Source organism: Saimiri boliviensis, chromosome 1 (genome assembly GCF_048565385.1).
Source record: "Saimiri boliviensis isolate mSaiBol1 chromosome 1, mSaiBol1.pri, whole genome shotgun sequence".
NCBI classification, from domain to species: Eukaryota; Metazoa; Chordata; class Mammalia; order Primates; family Cebidae; genus Saimiri; species Saimiri boliviensis.
This window is the reverse complement of record NC_133449.1, coordinates 53,062,648-53,083,642: the sequence shown is the minus strand read 5'-3', so window position 1 is coordinate 53,083,642 and position 20,995 is coordinate 53,062,648. Positions and strand designations below refer to the sequence as shown.

Below are 20,995 nucleotides of genomic sequence, written 5' to 3'. Positions count from 1 at the left end.
TCGGTTTCGCCATGTTGGCCAGGCTGGTCTCAGAACTCCTGACCTCAAGTGATCCACCTGCCTTGGCCTCCCAAAGTGCCAGGATGCCAGGCTCAAGCCACCACACCCAGCCAGTGACATTAACTTTTCATATTATTATCGAACTCACAATAGAGATTCAAGTTTGGCCAGCGTCCCAATAATGTCCATGGTAGCTGTGTGTTTTCTCCTGGTCCCAGCTTCCACCCAGCATCATGGATTGCACGTGGCTGTCATGTCTCTTTAGTTTCCTCTAATCCAGCAGAGGTCCTCAGCCTTTCTTAGCCTTTCTTGACCTTCACATTTTTTGAGAAGCACACGCCAGCTGTTTTGTAGAATGTCCCGTAGTTTGGGTTTGTGTGATGTTTCGTCATGATTAGATTCAGATGGTGCATTTTCGGCGGGCACGTCACCGCACCGAAGTTGTATCCTCAGTACATGACTTCAGGAGGCAGCCCTACAGTCTGCATTTGCCCCACTGTTAGTGATGTTAGCTTCAATTGTTTAGATGAGGTGGTGTCCGCCAAACATTTCCACCTTAAGGTAACAGTTTTTCCCTTTGTAATTAATAGGTGTTTTGTGGCCGGGTGCCTGTAATCCCAGCACTTTGGGAGGCCGAGGCGGGCGGATCACGAGGTCAAGAGATCGAGACCATCCTGGCCAACATGGTGAAACCCCGTCTCTACTAAAAATACAAAAATTAGCCGGGCATGGTGGCATGTGCCTGTAGCTCCAGCTACTCGGGAGGCTGAGATAGGAGAATCACTTGAATCCAGGTGGCGGAGGCTGCAGTGAGCCGAGATTGCGCCACTATACACCAGCCTGGGCGACAGAGCGAGACTCTGTCTCAAAAAAAAAAAAGAAATGTTTTCCTTCAAGCATCCATGCAGTAGAGAAAAAAAGGCTAATGCCAAAGGAACAAAAATAAAGGTAACCTTAGGGCTGTCTTTGGCCACCCTTCATGCCAGCCAACAGTGGGAAAAGAAGAGTTTGGGTAAGGAAAGGTTTATCCCAGGAATGGCAAACCCTGCCCCACTTCCAAAGACCTCAAGAACATGCCACTGCTCAGAAGGCCCTGAAGACACATTCCAGTTCCCTGAGCATTTTCTCTATCCTGTTGCCCTGCGGACTCTGGACTTGCCTTCACATCTTTCGTAGCCTGCAGCACGCTGCTTTCAGGAGCTCAGACAGTATTTATTGACACATGTGTACAGACCCTCATTCTCCTCTCTGCTGCAGTCCGCTGGCTTCCTGTGTGTCCTCACACATGCTAAGCCGGGCATACTGCACTGGTGTTTCTTGGGCCAAAATGTCCTTCCCCACAGTCGACGTGTCCAGCTGCCCACCTCTTTCAGTCATTTTGAAGTCATGTTCTCAGGCCAAGCGCAGTGCCTCACACCTGTAATCCCAGCATTTTGTGGGGCCCAGGCAGGGAGATTGCTTAGTCTAGGAGGTCAAGACCAGCCTGGGCAACATGGCAAACCCCATCTCTACAAAAAATGCAAAAATTAGCCCAGCTTGGTGTTGTGTTCCTGTAGTGCGAGCTACAGGCTAAGGTGGGAAGATCCCATGAGCCCAGGAGGCAGAAGTTGCAGTGAGCTGAGATCACAGCACTGCACTCCAGCCTAAGGGACAGAGTGAGGCTCTGTCTCCAGAAAAACAAAACAAAAAAACATCATTTTCTCATTGCTGCCTTCCCTGGTCATCCTGTGAAACAGCTTGTTTCACCTACTTACCTCTTCTATATTTTTTTTCTACTTTCTCTTGATTTTTCTTGTATTTTAACATATTAAAATATTTTAATAGACTTATTTATCTAATATTTTAATTTTTTTTAATTTATTTATTTTTGAGACAGAGTCTTACTCTGTTGCCCAGGCTGGAGTGCAGTGCTGTGATCTTGGCTCAATACAACCTCTGCCTCCCAGGTTCAAGCAATTTTCCTGCCTCCCGAGTAGCTGGGACTACAGGCGCCTGCCACCATGCCTGGCTGATTTTTGTATCTTTAGTAGAGATGAGGTTTCACCATGTTGGCCAGGCTGGTCTTGAGCTCCTGATCTCAAGTGATCTGCCCACATCAGCCTCCCAAAGTGTTGGGATTACAGGCATGAGCCACTGCACCCAGCCTATTTTATTTTTAATATATGTTTTAATTATTGTCTGTCTTCGCAACTAGAACATAAGTAATGTGGTAGTTCATTTGCATTGTTATAAAGAAATGCCTGAGGCTGAGTAATTTATAAAGCAAGAGGTTTATTTGGGGTCATGGTTCTGCAGGCTGTACAGGAGGTGTGAGGCCAACATCTGCTTCTGGTGAGGCCTCGGGAAGCTTCCAGTCCTGGCAGAAGGCGAAGGGGGAGCAGGTGCATCTCGCGGCAAGAGAGGGAGCAAGGGGCGGGGGAGGGGCCACATACTCTTAACCAGATCTCACAGGAGAGAATGAGAACTCATTACCATGAAGAGGGCACCAAAGCACCCATGAGGGAGCTGCCCCCATGACCCAAACACTTCCCACCAGGCCCCATTTCCAACAACGGAGGTCACATTTCAGTATGAGTTGGAGGGGACAGACATTCAAACCATATCAAGTACCATGAAAATAGGTATTTTTACCTAAATAGATTCTCTATGGCTCCACAAGACCTAGAACAGTACATGGCACATTGTCTGTCCGAAAGTACGTGTTCTTTTTTATTGTTGTGATCCATGTTTTCTGCAGGGCCAGGTAGTTCAGCAACCCAGCGACATCATCAGACACCCAGGCCCTTTGCGTCTCTGTCGGCCTCCTCCCCTTTGGCTGCCCGACTTGGTGCCTGCCCTACAGATTCCTCACAAACATTTAACCAACTAATGAAAGTGTGAAGGGCCGGGCACCGGTGGCTCAGCCTGTAATCCCAGCACTTTGGGAGGCCAAGGGGTGGATCTCTTGAGGTCAGGAGTTCAAGACCAGACTGACCAACAAACATGGTGAAATTCCACCTCTACTAAAAATACACAAATTAGCTGGGCGTGGTGGCAGCCACCTGTAATCCCAGCTACTCAGGAGGCTGAGGCAGGAGAAACACTTGAACCTGGGAGGCAGAGGTTGCAGTGAACTGAGATCTCGCCATTGCACTCCAGCCTGGGCAGCAGAGCAAGACTCCATCTCTTAAAAAAAAAAAAAAAAAAAAAATTGTGAAGTCCCATTTCTCAGTAGAGGAAAATTCTGTATAGGAAATGTGTTTAGATCAAGGAGAGGAATCTCCTTAATGGGACAGTATGACAGAATCAGCAAAGAGGTTACATTTTGCCCTTAGTATTAAAGAGTAAGGGGTGGGTGTGTGTGGGTGTGTGTACAGAGAGAGATTTATTTTCCATCTTTAATTAAGTTCCTGGTAGCCCTTGCTTCTATTTTATGTAAATCCTTTAACCTTATTTTCTTCACCAGGCAGATCTTTCTGGAATATTTTGCTAATTTTTAAAATTATTTATTTTGAGACAGAATCTTGCTCTGTCACCCAGGCTGGAATGTATTGGCACAATCTTGGCTCACTGCAACCTCCGTTTCCTGGGCTCAAGCAGTTCTCCTGCCTCCGCCTCCTGAGTAACTGGGATTACAGGCACTCACTACCATGCATGGCTAGTTTTTTAGTTTTAGTAGAGATGGGGTTTCACCATGTTGGCCAGGCTGGTCTTGAACTCCTGACCTCAAGTGATCCACTCGCCTTAGCCTCCCCGAATGCTGAGATTACAGGTGTGAGCCACTGCACCCGGCCTATTTTGCTAATTTTAAGCAAGAGCCAGATGTGGTGGCTCACACCTGTAATCTCAGCATTTTGGGAGGTGGGGGCGGGAGGATGTTTGAACCCAGGAGTTCAAGACCAGCCTAGGCAGAACTGTGAGATCCCATCTCTACAAAGAATAAATATCAACTGGACCTGGTGATGCACACCTGTATCAGAGCTACTTAGGAGGCTGAGGTGGGTCCTTGAGCCTAGGAGGTCAAGGCTGCAATGAGCTGATTGTGCCATTGCAGTCCAGTCCTGAGCAAGACCCTGCATCAAGAAGGAAAGAAAGAAGGAAGGGAGGGAGGGAGGGAGGGAGGGAGGGAGGGAAGGAAGGAACATGGGGAGAATAGGAAGGAAGGAAGAGAGGGAGGGAAAGGAGAGGAGAGGAGGGGAGGGGAGGGGAAGGGAGAGGAGGGGAAATTTAAAAGCAGGTGGCCAGAAAGTAGTGAGGAGACTATGGCATTTGAGGACCGTAAGAGAAGACAGGAAACAGAGTTGTTCCCTTAGAATACTTAGTTAAGTGGCATGCTGATGTGTGGAGATAGAAAGCAGACATTTAAGGAATGTATTTAAGAAACAGCTTTAGGCCACGTGCGGTGGCTCACGCCTATAATCCCAGCACTTTGGGGGGCCGAGGCAGGTGGATCATGAGATCAAGAGATTGAGACCATCCTGGTCAACATGGTGAAACCCCGTCTCTTCTAAAAATACAAAAATAGCTGGGCATGGTGGTGAGTGCCTGTAGTCCCAGCTACTCGGGAGGCTGAGGCAGGAGAATTGCCTGAACCCAGGAGGCGGAGGTTGCGGTGAGCCAAGATCGCGCCATTGCACTCCAGCCTGGGTAACAAGAGCGAAACTCTGTCTCAAAAAAAAGAAAGAAAGAAAGAAACAGCTTTCTAGGGCCTGGAATGAGATCTATGCAAAGAAAGTTGTTCTCTGTCCAGTAGGCTTGACTAGAGAATCCAGTTGGTTATCTCCAAAAAGGAGTGCAGGCACAAGATGTTCCATTGAGTTACTGGGGACAAGGGGGAACAGACAGTCATTGGTATGTTTTCATCTGAAATCATTAGGAAGAAATCACTCTTTATTGCATGGAATATGAGGCTTGCTGAAGAAATTGGCAGCTCCTCATTGTGGGGTAATTATTTATTGGTTTTCATTATTCTGCAGTATATTTTAGTTTACTTGAGCCCAGCTAAGAAGGCTTACAGGTTATTTAGTTTTAACAAAAATAACCGTCAAGGAAATGTACAAGTAGCTTGGACAGATTCCTGCAACAAACGTTAGATTGAAAATACTGGCCAAGGCCAGATGGCGTGGCTCACGCCTATAATCCCAGCCCTTGGGGAGACTGAGGCGGGCAGATCACTTGAGGTCAGGAGTTCGAGACCAGCCTGGCCAACATGGTGAAACCCGTCTCTACCAAAAACACAAAAATTAGTTGGGTGTGGTGTCGCATGCCTGTCATCCCAGCTAGTCAGGACGCTGAGGCAGGAGAATCACTTGAGCCTGAGAGGTGGAGGTTGCAGTGAGCCAAGATTGTGCAACTGCACTCCAGCCTCAGTGACAAAGCGGGACTCCATCTCAAAAGAAAAAAGAAGAAAATACTGGCCAAGTGTGACAGCTCACACCTTGATCCCCAACACATTGGGAGGCTGATGCAGGTGGATCACTTGAGCCCAGGAGTTCAGCACCAGCCTGGGCAAAATGGTGAAAGCCCATCTCTATACAGAGAATACAAAAAACATAGCCAGGTGTGCTGGCATGTGCCTGTTGTCCCAACTACTCAGGAAGCTGAGGTGGGAGAATCACCTGAGCCCAGGAGCCAGGAAGTCAAGGCTGCAATGAGCCGTGTTCACACCCACTGCACTCCAGCTTGGATGACAGAGTGAGACTCTGTCTCAAAAAAAAAAAAAAAAAAAAAAAAAAAAAAAAAAAAAAAAAAGACTACTAATAACAGCCCAAGCAAGAAGAGAACATGGCAAAACTGAGGCTTTTGATTGACTGATTGGGTTGCGTGATCAAAGAAATTGAGAGACCGCTGGCCTCACTGATTATCTGTCCCAAATACAAGGATCAGAATGATTACTGCACCTGGAGCCAGATCCCGGGAGGTCCCCGGTCTGCAGTTGGACAGCCTCAGCAGAGATCCCTGAATGGAGAGGAATAGGTCCACTGACGGCCTCTGGGACCTTTTTAAATCTCATTTCCCTCCTGTGGGGATGTGCAGCGCTGTGAGTGGGCTGATGTTTTAGGAACAGTTCTAGTTTCCTTTTCCCCCAAACCCTACTTTTAGGCATAGTCTCTTGGATATAGTTCTGGTACCCAAAAGAGAAAGTTGCCTCCATCAGTAAACAGATAACTGAATGTAGATAAAACAGATTTCAGGCCAGGTGCAGGGATTCACGCCTGTAATCCCAGCATTTTTGGAGGCCGAGGCAGGTGGATCACTTTAGGTCAGGTGTTCACGACCGCTCTGGCCAACATGTGAAATCTCATCTCTACTAAAAATACAAAAATTAGCCAGGCATAGTGGCAGGCACATGTAATCCCAGTTACTCGGAAGGCTGAGGCAGGAGAATCACTTGAACCTGAGAGGCACAGGTTGCAGTGAGCCAAAATCGTGCCACTGCACTCCAGCCTGGGTGACAGAGCTAGACTCCATGTCAAGGAAAAAAAGAAAAAAGAAAAATCAAACATTTCATAAATATGCGAAGTCAGGTACAATGAGCAATTCAGTGAAACTCCAAGCCTCTTACCTGGGCAGTCTGTTGTCCAGCCTGTGACTTCTTGGTGAGTGATGGTAATTACCAAGTTAGGGATCATCTTTGCCTGTACTAGAAGCCCTTATACTTCTGACCCCTGAAATTTGGGTTAAGAAGAAAAGAGAAGGCCGGGCGCGGTGGCTCAAGCCTGTAATCCCAGCACTTTGGGAGGCCGAGGCGGGTGGATCACGAGGTCGAGAGATCGAGACCATCCTGGTCAACATGGTGAAACCCGGTCTCTACTAAAAATACAAAAAAATTAGCTGGGCGTGGTGGCACGTGCCTGTAATCCCAGCTACTCAGGAGGCTGAGGCAGGAGAATTGCCTGAACCCAGCAGGCGGAGGTTGCGGTGAGCCGAGATCGCGCCATTGCACTCCAGCCTGGGTAACAAGAGCGAAACTCCGTCTCAAAAAAAAAAAAAGAAGAAAAGAGAATGGTGAGTGAACAATAGGAGTCCAGTGGCTTGGCCTCAAGTTACTAGGAGAGGCAGCTAGCGGAGTGGCAGGCAGAACTTTTTGGGGGGTGGCTCGTGGAGGGGCAGATGTTCAGTCTGGAGGTGCTGTGGGGAGTTGGCTTCACTTTGAACTTGAAAGTAAGTCCCCAAGAGTGAGAGAGGACCGAGGACTGGACGATGTGGTTGCTCACTCCTGTAATCCCAGCACTTTGGGAGGCCAAGGAGGGCAGATCACTTGAGGTTAGGAGTTCGAGACTAGCCTGGCCAACATGGTGAACCCCCACCCCCACTCCGTCTACTGAAAATACGAAAATTAGCCGGGCGTGGTGTGGTGGTGCACACCTGGAATCCCAGCTACTCCAGAGGCTGAGGCAGGAGAATCACTTCAACCTGGGAGGCAGAGGTTGCAGTGAGCTGAGATTGTGCCACTACACTCCAGCCTGGGCGACAGAGCAACACTCCATCTCGTAAAAAAGGCCACGTGCAGTGGCTCATTCCTATAATCCCAGCACTTTGGGAGGCAGGCAGATCATGAGGTCAAGAGATCAAGACCATCCTGGCCAACATGGTGAAACCTCGTTTCTACTAAAAATACAAAAATTAGCTGGACGTGATGGCAGGCACCTGTCGTCCCAGCTGCTTGGGAGGCTGGGGCAGGAGAATCACTCAAACCCGGGAGGCGGAGGTTGCAGTGAGCCAGGATCGCGCCACTGCACTCCAGCCTGGGCAACAGAGCAAGATTCCATCTCAAAAAAAAAAAGTAAGAGAGAATGACACATCGCTTCCTAGGGTGCCCAGAGTTTACAGACCTTTGATTTGTACCAGCTCTAGAAACAGACTGAAATAGGAAACACCTGAGCTAGAAAGAGCTGGCCTGCAGCCCTTGCCTGAAGATTTTAGGTCTGAGGTGGCTCTGAGGGCCCCTTTGGATGCCTCTGGTTTCAGCTGTCCAGCCACACACATCTGTGCCCACGCTTGTGTGTGTTTCCCTATCGGGGTTATCTATGGACGGGTGTGCGGTGATTCCCTGCATTCCTAGTCCTTAGTCTGGGTTTATGCTGTGAACATCCTGCCTCTGGGGGCAGCTGAGGAGAGAAAAGAGCGGGAACTTTTATTGGGACAGAAGCCTCGGAGGAGAACCTTATTTCTGGGAGGCCACATCTACTTCCCGCCTTCCCTCCTGGTTCATTTTCTGGACAATGATGCCACCTAGTGGGGAACAGTAAGAACTCACACAGCATTCAGACAACTATGCATAGATCTTCAAATATAAATTTGCCTACTTTGTATTAGGTTGGTGCAAAAGTAATTGTGACTTGCCATTAAAAGTATGGCCAAAACTGCAATTACTTTTGCACCAACCAAATACTTAATTCTGTTACCCATTGAGTGTTGTTAGCTAGTTTCTGACCAGGCCAAACTACAGCATATGAGCAATCAGGATTTCCTAGTACTATCACCTGTTTCTAAGACAGCTATAAATGATGTAAATAAATGTAAATTGAAACGGATGCAGATGCTGGTCGTAGTGGTTCACACCTGTAATCCCAGCACTTTGGGAGGCCAAGGCAGGTGGATCACTTGATGTAAGGAGTTGGAAACCAGTCTGGCCAACGTGATGAAACCCCATCTCTATTTAAAATACAAAAAAAAAAAAAAATAGCCGGGCATGATGGTGGGTACCTGCAATCCCAGCTACTTGGGAGGCTGAGGCCGGAGAATTGCTTGAATACGGGAGGCCGAGGTTGCAGTGAACCAAGATCACGCCACGCCACTCCACTCCAGCCTGGGAGGCAGAGAGAGACTCCATCTCAAAATAATAAAATAAGAATCTGATGCAGAGGCCTGGTGCAGTGGCTCACACCTGTAATCCCAGCACTTTAGGAGACCAAGGTGGGTGGATTGCTTGAGCTCAGAAGTTTAAGAACAGCCTGAACGACGTGGCGAAACCGCGTCTCTACCAAAAAAATAGCAGGGTACTGTAGTGCACACCTGTAGTCCCAGCTACTCGGGAGGCTAAGGTGGGAGGATTGCTTGAGCCTGAGAGACAAAGGCTGCAGTGAACCTAGATTGCACCCCTGCACTCCAGCCTGGGCAATGAAGTGAGACCCTGTCTTAAAAAAACAAACAAAAAAACTGATGCATAGAAAGTCTTAATTAAAGGAGGTGTGCCAAAATGACCATAGTGACAGGGTTAGGATGGTGCCGTTATGTTTTCTAAATGCTTTGTAATACAGTTATGATAGAGTTTGCATTTCTTTCTTAGAAAATTTGTGTTATTAGTAGCATATTTTTTTAAGCAATGGATCATGGTGAAAGTGAAGTTGGAAAATATGGAGAGAGAGACAATAAAAACAGAATCGTGCAGTTTCACCACTGAAACGTAATTGTTGTTTACATTTTTTGGTGTGCCTCTATTTAGGCTTTTTTAAAATTATAGAGTTTATGTATTTTTTCATTGTGATTATTTGGTTTTACTCTGGTAATAATTCTATTGCATTTACAATACTAAAAGTCACCCTTTAGACAAAGCTTGACTTCCTAGAAATCTGATCTTAAAATAATTTTTTTTTTTTTTTTTTTTTGAGATGGAGTTTCGCTCTTGTTACCCAGGCTGGAGTGCAATGGCGCGATCTCGGCTCACCGCAGCTTCCACCTCCTGGGTTCAGGCAATTCTCCTGCCTCAGCCTCCGGAGTAGCTGGGATTACAGGCACGCGCCACCATGCCCAGCTAATTTTTTGCACCTTTAGTAGAGACGGGGTTTCACCATGTTGACCAGGATGGTCTCGATCTCTTGACCTCGTGATCCACCCGCCTCGGCCTCCCAAAGTGCTGGGATTACAGGCTTGAGCCACCGCGCCCGGCTTAAAATAATTTTTAATACTGTTGTTTGTGTTGTATGTTTGTGTGTATGGAGATATAATCATGAACCAGTAGTTGAACAGGTGAAAACAGTAACAAGACAGGAATTTTTAAATTCATTTTGCAAACATCCAGTGAGCCCACCAGCCACCAGCAGGGTCCAGCCATGTGCTGGCGCCATCTGGTGGTCATGGTTATGAACGGTTTAATTCTCTGCACGTTGAAAATGGAACAAGGCTGTGGTGAGCTCAAGGATACCCAGGAAATGCAGGGATTGGAGTTTGCATTCTGAGTACCCAATAGGTACCACATGAAAGGAAAGGAAAGGTTCGTGGAATCTACGAAATGAAAAATTCAAACAGGAAGATAGCCATTTGCAGTTGTAAACCTTGGGTCACCTCCAAAATCATCTTTTTTACAAATTTTTTTTTTTTTTTTTTTTTTTTTTTTTTTTTGAGATGGAGTCTTGCTCTGTTGCCCAGGCCGGAATGCAGTGGTGCAATCTCGGTTCACTGCAGCCTCTGCAGTCCAGGTTCCAGCGATTCTCCTGCCTCAGCCTCCTGGGTAGCTGGGATTATAGGCACACGCCACCACACTCAGTTAATTTTTGTATTTTTAGGAGAGATGGGGTTTCACGATGTTGGCCAGGCTGATCTGGAACGCCTGACCTCAGGTGATCCTTCTGCCTCAGCCTCCCAAAATGCTGGGATTACAGGCATGAGCCACTGTGCCAGGCCACAAATCTCTTTTAAAAACAAATCTCTTCTCCACTTGTAGCTCATTTATCTTATTATGGAAAAATGTATCATAATGTCCGTCCTTTCTCTGTGACAGAAACATTTTGAGAAGGTTCTGGGAGAGGCAGGTTGTACAAGAGAAAACATTCTTGTTTATTAGAGCCATAAACAGCTGATATGAATCCCAGCTTTGCCACTCACTCACTGTCTTCCAGGCTAAGTCACGTAATCTTTCTGGGCTGCTTCCTCATCTCTGGAATGGGGGTAATCACAGCTTCTTTTCTGGGTTATAAGGACTAGACATTATGCCTAGTGCTGTGTTTGTGGTGCAGGGTTCAATGACGTGTAGATGTTTTTATACTAAAAAGCCTATGGATAAGGCAGATTAGGTAAAAACAAAAAGTTAATTCAGTTTGCCAGTTCTAGGATGTACAGGTTTTTTCCCATCTCTGAAGATGTGTCTGTGATGTGCCAGCGTTTTTCTTTTTCAGTAGCTTTATAAAATAATGGTGCTCCCTCCGTTTCGTAGTGTTTTACACAAAATGTGGTAGTTACGTCAGCAGAGTAAAGTGCCACAGAGAGAAGTGTTTAAGTGCTTTGGGGTTGTGCCTGTAAAACCTGAATAGGAGACTTCATGGTATGAGGTCTAATGGGGGCAATTCTCCCTCTGCTCTGTTCGCAGTCCCAGACTTGAACCTGAGAGAGACTCTTTGTATGAAGTTTATTTGGAAAATGTGTGCTAAAACTTTTCAGGGCCAGGCGCAGGGGCTCACACCTGTAATCCCAGCACTTTGGAAGGCCAAGGCAGGCAGATCACCTGAGGTCAGGAGTTCAAGACCAGCCTGGCTGACATGGTGAAACTCCGTCTCTACTAAAAATACAAAAATTAGCCGGGCGTGGTGGCAGACGCCTGTAATCCCAGCTACTCGGGAGACTGAGACAGGAGAATTGTTTGAACCTGAGAGGCGGAGGTTGCGGTGAGCCAAGATTGCGCCACTGCACTCCAACCAAAACCTTCTCAGATTCAGCAAGATAACACAGTGCAGATCATCCCTCAGCAGCCTGTAGTGTTTCCCACACAGCGCACATGAGGAGAGCAATGGCGGGTTGTCCTGGGGGAGAAGCTGGCAGGTGGGCGTGACCACTCCTCAAGTCCTTCTGCTTCCTTCTCTGCTGTGTCCACTGCTGTCATCTCTCAGGGACTGTCTTGAGGACTGAATGGGATGTTGCCTGGAAAATACCTGGCATTGACTTGATTGTGTAAGGAACAGCTGATGGTACTCTCCATCTCCTTGGCAACTGTTCTGGTCTTTTTTCTCTCTTTCAGTCTAACAAAGTTCCTGTCGTTCAGCACCCACATCACATGCATCCGCTGACTCCCCTCATCACCTACAGCAATGACCACTTCTCCCCCGGCTCCCCGCCCACTCACCTCTCCCCAGAGATCGATCCAAAGACAGGTAAGTCGCTTGCCGCTCAGGCAGTGTTGCTGCAGGGCGGGCGGGCTTCTCTTGCCAGAACATAACAGCCCTTGAATCAGGCCGACCTGGGTTCAAACCATGGCTCTGAGTCTCAGGAGTCTTTGGACCTTGCCTGCTTACTTTAGCCTTGTCGATTTTTTTTATCTGTGCCTACCCTGTACTTTCTATACACCATAGGATCATTATTAGACCCAGAGGGAATTAAATGGGGTAAATAAAGCACAGGGCCTGGCCACAGGCCGCGTTTGGGGTGGCCCTTCCCAAGTCGAGCCCAGATGTGGGCTGTGCTTCCCCACTCCAAGACACATTTGCCCTAAACCGAACATTTTAAAATAGATTCATCAGTCTACGCAGACATGTAAGTGCAACCATAAAGCAGTGAGACCAAACTGGCATTTATTCATTCATTTATTTATTTATTTACTCATTTATTCATTTATTTATGACACTCTTGTGTCACCCGCACAGGAGTACAGTAGTGTGATCTCAGCTCACTGCAACCTCGGCCTCCCAGGCTCAAGAAGGCCTCCCACCTCAGCCTCCCAAGTCACGCAGACCACAGGTGCATACCACCATGCCTTTGCCCAGCTAATTTTTGTATTTTTAGTAGAGATGGAGTTTTGCCGTGTTGCCCAGGCTGGTCTCAGACTCCTGGGCTCAAGCAATCAACTCACCTAAGTGCTGGGATTACAGGTGTGTGCCACTGTGCCCAACCTGAGCTGGCTTTTTTTTTTTTTCACTTGCCCACCAGACCAGTCCATTCCAGGGAGCCACTGTCTTCACAACGTTCCTACAGTGTTGCCAGGGGAAGGCAAAGCATTTTTGGGGCCGCTCTTTGGAGAAATAACAGTCACTACAGGTTACAGATAATAGGAAGACACATGTGGAGGAGGAATCCAAAGTTTATTTCTCCATGAATGAGGCAGGCTTTCCAGAGACTTAGTTCACCAATGACTCTTGTCATTGATCTTATGGATCCTGTCCCGCTCTTCCAGGGCGCTGGCTCCTGTGTCACAGCCAGCTGGAAGGTACTCTTGCCCACAGAGATGGGATCTGGGCAGCTAGAGAGGGGGTACCATAGTCCTGCCTCCCCTGAATATGTCCTTGTCTGACTGGTGAGAGCTGCTAGGGAGGTGACAGAGGGCAAGGATGATGAGACAGGCTCCTGCCAGGCTCCAGAGCACCAGGGACATAGGATGGGACGCTCCCATTTGATGTTCTTTAAGGTGCTCGGGCAGGGCCAGGAGACAGTCTGACACGTCTCTCTTCGGAAGCAGGAATCCCGCGGCCTCCTCACCCAACCGAGCTGTCACCGTATTACCCGCTGTCTCCTGGAGCTGTCGGACAAATCGCCCACCCCCTTGGCTGGCTCGTGCCACAGTAAGGAGCCCATGGCCTGTCTTCCCCTGCTCCCTCCTCATGCTGAGCTCTGCCTCTGTGCCCTGTGCGCGGCACAGTGGAGCCCCTCAGGGGCAAGCCCAGGACGCGCCTCCCTGCTCCCACCTGGGCAGCTTGGGCCCCGCTCTACCTTCCCACTTCCTTCCCGTATTTCCCATCCCCTCTTCCCAAGCTCCTCTCCTCCCCTGCCCTGCGCTTTCCCAATGTGCTGACCGGATTTCCTCGCCCTCACAGGCAAGGCCAGCCCATGTACTCTCTTCCTCCTGGTGGCTTCCGGCACCCTTACCCTGCCCTCGCCATGAATGCGTCAATGTCCAGGTGAGCGCTGGGGCCGCGGCTGTGCACGCGTTTGTCTTAGCGACCGCACAGTTTCTCACCACGAAACAGCTCTTGCCAGTTAATGAATGAGCAGGCACAGGGCTCACCCTTCCCCTACCTCTCTTCGATCAAGCACCTTCTCATGTCCCGTGCCTGCCCACCCCCATGTCAGAACAGAGACCACAGGATCGCTGGTCCCCATCTCTCTCAGAGAAGGATGCCAAAGCCCTAGCACTCCGCCTCCTGCCATGGGCTGTGGCGCAGAAGCACCTGAAGACAGGTGCTCCCCAACTTAGAATAGAACCACATCCTGATTAACCCATAGTACATGAAAACGCAACTTTCACCTTAAGATATCTGCAATATATGATGGGTTTATTCGGACATAACCCCGTGTAAGTCAAGGAGAATACTGAATTCATAGCATTTTTGCACCATTGTAAAATCAAAAAGTTCTAAGTCGAGGACTGTCTGTCACACTAAAGCCAGAGACTGGGAGAAGATGAATTTTTCCTGAAACCATGTCAGGAGAGGAGTCAGTAAAGGGGATTTGTGTCTCAGGGACCAGCTCTGCCTGACAGTGGGACCTCTGCAGACAGAGGAAATGCAGCCCGCAACCTACGCCCTTCTTTTCCCTCAGCGTGCCCTGCTTCTGACCCTCCACCCCTTTTGTGTGTTTCATCCCACCTACTTCCAGCACCACAGAGGCAGCCTGGGTGTTTGTGGGGAGAGGGAGGAGTCATTAGGCATCCCCCAAACCTGGTTTTCTAGAAGACAACAAATAGTCGTCTAGTCCCCAGACTCTGCCCCACTAACACGCCTGTGCCCCCCAGACAGAGTGCCACCGTGTCCTCTGCTGGGCGGCAGGCATGCAGCCTGAACCCCGCCGTTGTTATTCGTTTCTTTCTGGTGCACAGCCTGGTCTCCAGTCGGTTCTCACCTCACATGGTGGCTCCTGCCCACCCTGGCCTGCCCACCTCAGGGATCCCCCACCCCGCCATCGTCTCCCCCATCGTCAAGCAGGAACCGGCACCACCCAGCCTGAGCCCTGCGGTGAGCGCGTAAGTAGGCAGCAGCCTGGATTGCGGGTGGGAGGGTGTGGGCTGTGGAGAGAGTGGCCACACTCTGAGAAGCAAATGCCATTTACTCTTCTCCCTCAATGTCACTCAGCAGGCAGCACAGCCTCCCCAGCCAGGCCCTCCCTCTCCCTTGGGACTTACCCTCTCTGACCTTCTGGGTCCCTGTCCTTGCAGGGACGTGGTGCATTTTCTCTACCGTTAAAGAAAATTTTACTCTCAGGTGTCAAAGGCTGGAAGAGAACCTGAGAAAGCTTTTAGCTTCCCCTCCTCCCCACCATAAGACATATGAAAAGGTGAGGCTCAGAAAGGAGATTGTTTTTTTAAGGACTCGTGGTGGGCTGGTGGCTGAGCTGAGCAGAGCACCAGGGCCCTTACCTTGCCCGTGTGCCATGAAGATGGCAGGAAGCCAAAGTCAGTGCTCCCTGGAGAACCCAGGAGACCCCCCTTGGTTCTGCCCGGAACGTCCCACACTGTCCTGTCACCATGACCAGCTCCAGGGAGAACTCATCTCAGTGCCCACACCACACTCTGCTCCTCTGTCTGGAAATTAGAGAGTAGATTTTCAAAGAGTCTGGCTTGGAGATTGTTCAGAGGTGGGAAGCTACCAGAGAAAGGTGCTCAGGTGCTGAACGCAGCCTTGGGGCCACTGGAATAAGCACCCTGGCAGCCCCACCCCTCCCCAGAGACAATCAGCTTCATCTCAGTGACAGGCACGGACTGATGAGTTGCGTGACACCTGACACATGCTAACCTACAACCGCGTGCCTTCCCAGGAAATCACCAGTCACCGTGAAAAAGGAGGAGGAAAAGAAGCCCCACGTGAAGAAGCCTCTGAATGCCTTCATGTTGTATATGAAGGAGATGAGGGCCAAGGTGGTGGCCGAGTGCACCCTGAAGGAAAGTGCAGCCATTAACCAGATCCTGGGAAGAAAGGTAAGACTTGCCCTCATCCTCCAGGCCGTGGGGCAGCATCCCTGCATTGATGGCCCCTTGTCGTCTCTGACCCTCTCTCCCCCAGTGGCACAACCTGTCTCGAGAAGAACAGGCCAAGTACTACGAGCTGGCTCGGAAGGAGCGGCAGCTTCACTCGCAGCTCTACCCGACCTGGTCAGCCCGGGACAACTACGTAAGTGCGCGCTCTGGGCAGGGCACACTCAGACCCCAGGAGCAGCCTCTGCAAGAGGAGGAAGTAAGAAGGAAGGCGACTACATTTATAGAGGACTCTTTTTTATTTTTTGAGATGGAGTTTCGCTTTTGTTGCCCATTGTGGAGTGCAATGGCGTGATCTCGGCTCACCGCAACCTCCGCCTCCCAGGTTCAGGCAATTGTCCTGCCTCAGCCTCCCAAGTAGCTGGGATTACAGGGATGCACCACCATGCCTAGCTAATTTTTTGTATTTTTAGTAGCGAAGGGGGTGTCTCCATGTTAGTCAGGCTGGTCTCCCGACCTCAGGTGATCCACCCACCTCGGCCTCCCAAAGTGCTGGTGTTACAGGCGTGAGCCACTGCACCCGGCCTATGGAGGACTCTTAAGACCAGGGAGAAGCCCATACTTCTCTGGAAATAAGGAATGCATTTTAATTCTCAGGAGGTCAACAAGAGGTCCTGAGGACGGACTTAAGTTTGTGCATTTCCGTTTGAACTGTGCATTTCCGTTTGAACTGGACTCTGCCCTCGATTTCATAACACAGGGCACAGGGCTAGCTGTGGCGGAAAGAGTGTCCTTAGCCACTCCTAACCCAGGGTTCAGAGACCAGTGCGTGAGCCTCAGGGGGCGTGTCCTTAAACTCGAGGAAACCAGGCCGATTTTGGCATGCATGCTTTTTTTCTGGTAAGAGGATCCACAGCTGCATCAGACTTTCAGAGGGACCTGGGACCCCTCAGAGAAGATCAGGAAGCACTGTTGTTCCAAGGAGGGAAATGGACAGAGTCTGAAGGGCAGTGGAGGGAAGAAGCCTTCCAAGAAGGCCTGGGTACCAACCTGGAGGGGAAACACATTTGTTTGGGGAGGAAGGGTTCCCTCTGCCTCCTGGCTCCCTCGGGGGTCTGAGTCGTCTGTCTCTCCACACCTTCCCTGAGGGATCAAGAGCAGTAAGGGCAACGTCCTGTCCTCTCCCTGATCTGGGAGCCCCTGAGAAGCCAGCATTCTTCTCTCCCAGCTTACCTCTTCCTTTGGCCATGTTTTCCAGGGTAAGAAAAAGAAGAGGAAGAGAGAAAAGCAGCTGTCCCAGACACAGTCACAGCAGCAAGTCCAGGAGGCAGAAGGTGCGTCCAGGGGCACTGCCTTCTTGCCCTGCTTTTCCACCCATCACAGCCATGCCCACCTCTGCTGTCTCTGGGTCCCTGACGGGCCAGGGCTTCTGCCTCAGTATTCACGGGCGGGTCTTGTTATTACCCCTTTCTAGAGATGGCCACTTAAGAGGCTCCAAGACATTAAGGCATTTTCCCAGTCGCTCTGCTTTAGTGCTGGTGGTAGGATTTGATTCCAGGATTTTGTCACTTCAAAGCCTGGGCACTTTGTGATTCCGTTGAAAAGCGAATCATCCTACCTGAGGGTTAATGGAATGTGGTTGAAATTGTCGTTGAAATACCCTTAGGAAGGCACCACGTGAGCCACTGACATCCCACCTGCCAGTCGACCCAGGAGAGTCAGGGGTTCCTTTGATGTTTCTTTGATTGAACATCAGAAAAAATAGTTTGCTTGGGTTTAGGAGGCACTCTGTGTCAAAAATATGTACTAAATCTCTTTATACCAGAATCACGCCTAGCACAGAAAGATGCTCACTCTGTGACGAGTATTAATGTTTACATCACGCCCCCATCTCATGCTCACTCCAGGACAAGTGTATAGCTTCTTGTATGACATAAAATGCTTTCAATCTTTCTCCTCCCTCCCTTTCTCCTTCCCTCCCTCCCTCCCTCCCTCCTTCCTTCTTTCCATTAATGCACATAAGAGTGCACGTGAGTGGAACCTGTGCATGCCGCACAACCCACCATCAGGCATGCGCTCTCTCTGACTGCATTCATAGCATAAGCCAAAGATTTCAAAGCAAACTGGAGATTCATCCCAAAAGCGAAGAGCTTTAGGAAAGGAGGGTGGGCTGTCTTCCCTCCGATCAGATGCTGGATGGGTCTTTGTCAGTGTGGGCGTTGTCCCTTCTCTGTTGTGCTGGGTATTTTTTTTTGTGCAGTTTCCTAGTCTTTTTTTTTTTTTTTTGAGACGGAGTTTCGCTCTTGTTACCCAGGCTGGAGTGCAATGGCGCGATCTCGGCTCACCGCAACCTCCGCCTCCTGGGTTCAGGCAATTCTCCTGCCTCAGCCTCCTGAGTAGCTGAGATTACAGGCACGCGCCACCATGCCCAGTTGATTTTTTAGTATTTTTAGTAGAGACGGAGTTTCACTATGTTGACCAGGATGGTCTCGATCTCTTGACCTCATGATCCACCCACCTCGGACTCCCAAAGTGCTGGGATTACAGGCTTGAGCCACCGCGCCCGGCCAGTTTCCTAGTCTTGAAAGGCTTAGAAGTAATGTCAGGCCCTCGCCAAAGGCATCCCTGTGTCTCCAAAGCACATGTGTCGCCAGGGCTGTTCCTCAGCCTCTCCCAGAGCTATAGCTGCTCACTCTTTCTTGTGTTTCCCCTCTAGGTGCTCTGGCCTCCAAAAGCAAGAAGCCATGTGTTCAGTACCTGCCCCCCGAGAAGCCCTGTGACAGCCCTGCCTCCTCCCACGGCAGCATGCTGGACTCTCCGGCCACCCCCTCTGCAGCTTTGGCCTCACCAGCCGCCCCTGCTGCCACCCATTCGGAGCAAGCCCAGCCCCTCTCCCTCACCACCAAGCCAGAAACCCGGGCCCATCTGGCTCTCCACTCCGCTGCCTTCCTGTCCGCTAAGGCTGCAGCCTCCTCCTCTGGGCAGATGGGCAGCCAGCCTCCCCTCCTATCCCGGCCCCTCCCACTTGGGTCCATGCCCACAGCTCTGCTGGCCTCTCCCCCGTCCTTCCCTGCCACGCTCCATGCCCACCAGGCCCTCCCGGTGCTACAGGCCCAGCCTCTTTCCTTGGTCACCAAGTCTGCCCACTAAGCTGCCCCCTGGCCCCTGCAGGCTGTCACGTGACTCATCGAGTAGTAATTCAGAAGAAAAAGAAAAAGGAGACTTTATTGGTCAATATTTGACCACTCTGGACTGTTCTGTAAAGTGGCTGGTAACAACAGCACTTTACAGTTTGTAGATGTAACCAGTAGCTGATCTTAAGGCTTTTTTAAAAAACAAAAGAAAACAACAAAAAAAAAACCTTTATAAGAAAGAGAACTGAAAAGTAGCATGCTGTTCATCCCTCGGTGCTGTGGCGGATGGACCTGGGCAGAGGGCGCCTCTCTCTACCTCTCTCCAATTTTCTGCCTCCTCTCTCTTCCACCCGCCCCAGCTTCCCAGCTTCCCCGACTCCATCTGCATCTCTGCCATTGCGATATTTCCTGTGACCCAGCCCAAGTTTTCATCATCTGCCCAATACCATGGGTTCTTCTTCGTCCTCTGTCCTCTGCCCAGTGTGAGGCTGTCACCATGTGAGAAGACATCTTGGCCTGATTTGCTGCCACCAGCGTCCCCTCCCTCAGTGGGCCAGAACCCGCTAGCCCCAGCTTTCAATGGAGAAAGTGGTCCTCTGAAATGGTTTCCTCCCACCCCCACATTTAAAGGGACTCAAGGTGCCTGCCACTTCCTCAGCGAAGAAGTCTGTGTTCTCCCCGTCCTTGCCAGTGGCGATCATCCCCTCACGGTCCCACAGTGGCAGGCAGGACTGGCCCCATGGTCTGGCTCCTGTCACCTGGGTCCATGCCAGCACAATCTGCCAAAGTTCTAGAGACCCTGTTCCCTTCCCCATCACCTCACATGCTTCTTCTGTGTGTATTTCTTTTTGTTTTTATGGTTTTTGGAGCAATTTAAACTCCCAGTTGTTTATTTTCACAAAAGAAAATAAAATTGCAGTTGCAAGACCTTTTCTGAGTATTCCTTTGGTTCTTTCGTTGAATCAAATCACTGTTTCACTGCCAAACCCTGTGTTAGACTTTTGCAGATAACGCGAAGGAGGACTGCTTCTTGCCAAGCGGGATATAAGGCATGCCTGACACCCTTAGGAAACCTGAACCCAGCTTCCCGTCTCAAATGTACATAGGCCAGTCAGTGTCCATGACGGAGCTGTGAAGCGGGAAATCATTTTTACAGTTGATTTAAATGAATTTGCCACCTGGAAGACATTCAGCTTATGCTTCTATCACCCACTTGACTTGTAATTGCCAAGATGTGAGGAAGCATCTTTTGGATTCTTTCCATAGTATCTAGCACCACGATTTTTTGGCAACAGCTTTATGGAGATATACTTCAGCCATTTAAAGTTACACTTCACCCATTTAAAGTATACAGTTCAGCTGGGCACAGCAGCTCTTGCCTGTAATCCCAACACTTTGAGGCTGAGGCAGGAAGACGGCTTGAGGCCAGGAGTTCAGGACCAGCCTGGGCAACATAGCAAGACCCCGTCTCCAGAAAAATCTAAAAAAAAAAAATTAGGCATGGTGGCACATGAGCCTGTAATCCTAGCTACTCAGGAGGCTGAGGCAGGAGGATCGCTTGAGCCCAGGAGTTCAAGGGTGGAGTAAGCTATGATTGTGCTACTGCACTCCAGCCCGGTCAACAGAGTAAGACTCTGCCCCAAATTTAAAAAGTATACAATTCAGGCTGGGCGCAGTGGCTCACACCTGTAATCCTAGCACTTTGGGAGGCCAAGGCAGGTAGATCACCTTAGGTTAGGTGTTTGAGACCAGCCTGGCCAACATGGTGAAATGCTGTCTCTACTAAAAGTATAAAAATTAGCCAGGCGTGGTAGTGTGTGCCTGTAATCCCAGCTACTCAGGAGGCTGAGACAGGAGAACTGCTTGAACCCAGGAGGCGGAGGTTGCGGTGAGCCGAGATCGCGCCATTGCGCTGCAGCCTGGGTAACAAGAGTGAAACTCTGTCTCAAAAAAAAACTGGACAATTCATTGGCTGTATGTTCAGAGTTGCGCATCTATCACCACAGTCAATTTTAGAACACTTTCGTCAGCCCCAAAGGAAACCCCATAT

At 49.6% G+C, this 20,995-nt stretch overlaps 1 protein-coding gene across 2 annotated transcripts in view; it reads left to right on the top strand.

Annotated features, from left to right (window-relative positions):
* TCF7L1 (transcription factor 7 like 1) overlaps window positions 1-19,872 on the top strand; it is a 181,602-nt gene extending 161,730 nt beyond the window's left edge. For both annotated transcript variants that reach the window (XM_039477072.2, XM_039477088.2), the window contains 8 exons: window positions 11,933-12,065; window positions 13,364-13,466; window positions 13,719-13,802; window positions 14,720-14,863; window positions 15,655-15,814; window positions 15,900-16,007; window positions 17,070-17,145; window positions 18,528-19,872. In XM_039477072.2, the coding sequence (XP_039333006.1) occupies window positions 11,933-12,065; window positions 13,364-13,466; window positions 13,719-13,802; window positions 14,720-14,863; window positions 15,655-15,814; window positions 15,900-16,007; window positions 17,070-17,145; window positions 18,528-18,961 (1,242 nt within the window). In that variant the 3' untranslated portion in view covers window positions 18,962-19,872. The remainder of the gene's footprint in view (window positions 1-11,932; window positions 12,066-13,363; window positions 13,467-13,718; window positions 13,803-14,719; window positions 14,864-15,654; window positions 15,815-15,899; window positions 16,008-17,069; window positions 17,146-18,527) is intronic.
* The last annotated feature ends 1,123 nt before the right edge of the window (window positions 19,873-20,995 follow it).